Raw genomic sequence first — 1,177 nt, forward strand, 5'->3', positions numbered from 1 at the left:
TGTAAGCCTGCCCAAGTCCCGTCGGGCTGGCAGGTCCCGGAGCCAGCAGCTCCGCACACCCTTCCCCACCCCTGGAGGGCCGAGGCTTCCCCTGGCCTGTGGGACCAGGGTTGGGAGCAGGGAGCGGAGCCAAGAGGCCCGGGAAGGGGGGCCCCGGTCGCTCCTGACCTCGGCTACGTGCCTTCATGCGTTCAGGGCCCATGCCTTTCCCGCTGGGCCACCTCCCAGCGGGCTCTGACGGGGCCAGCATTAGGGCACATGGCACAAAAGCAGCCAGTCCCTTCTTGCTGGAGATGCACGTTTTTAGTATCGGATCTGTTATCTTTATGCTCAAAACAGACCAACTTCCGGGCACCCAGCACTAGAAGGGCCCCCGTGGGTAACTGGCCGTCGCTCTGCCTTCGGATGCAGGCTTCTGGATGTCTGCCTCCCCATCTGAGCGGCCAGACCTGGGGGCTTGCGGGGGCGCGAGGGGGGCGGTGTGGCCCAGGCCAGCCGTGCAGGGAGACTGGCCCGCTCTCCTCTGCTGTAACACATCCAAGGGCCTCATTCAGCCCTTAGACATCTCCCAAGAACAGAGAATGTATCCGAAACCCTTTTATAAATTAAATTAAATTTTAAAAAATATACTTTTATTGATTTCAGAGAAGAAGGGAGAAGGAGAGATAGAAACATCAATGATGAGAGTCATCAGATCAGCTGCCTCCCACATGCCCCCAAGTGGGGATTGAGTCCACAACCCGGGCATGTGCCCTGACTGGGAACTAAACCGTGACCTCCTGGTTCATAGGTCGACCTTCAGCCACTGAGCCACGCCGGCCGGGCTGAAATCCTTTGGAGGGGAAGCAGCTCTGGGGGACAGGTTGGGGCTCCCAGCTCCGAAGCCCCCCAGGCAGGCGGCGTTCAGTCTGCCTGGACCGGGGGCCAGCGGGAGTCCCCCCAGGGGACAGCCAGGCCACTGGCCACCCGGCTTTGGCTGTCAGGGAGCCCTTCTGGGGGGTCCTGGGCCCAGGCCACCCTGTGTTCCTAATGTCTGGGCCCCGGGTCCGCCGGGCCAGCCCCGTGGCCTCACACACACTCTCCGCCTTGCAGGCACCGGTTAGAGGAGGGTCAGGCCACGAGCTGGTCGCGGCGGCTCAAAGTGTTCCTCTGCTGCACCCGGACGAAGGACTCGCAG

General features: G+C 62.3%; 1 protein-coding gene across 1 annotated transcript in view; it reads left to right on the forward strand.

Moving 5' to 3' along the window:
- Positions 1–1,177, forward strand: part of DAGLA (diacylglycerol lipase, alpha) — a 33,883-nt gene that overhangs the window by 16,736 nt on the left and 15,970 nt on the right. Inside the window, exon 7 of the mRNA XM_015569810.1 lies at positions 1,032–1,173. Within this exon, the coding sequence (XP_015425296.1) occupies positions 1,032–1,173 (142 nt within the window). The remainder of the gene's footprint in view (positions 1–1,031; positions 1,174–1,177) is intronic.

Source organism: Myotis davidii, unplaced genomic scaffold, assembly GCF_000327345.1.
Source record: "Myotis davidii unplaced genomic scaffold, ASM32734v1 scaffold826, whole genome shotgun sequence".
Lineage (NCBI taxonomy): Eukaryota > Metazoa > Chordata > Mammalia > Chiroptera > Vespertilionidae > Myotis > Myotis davidii.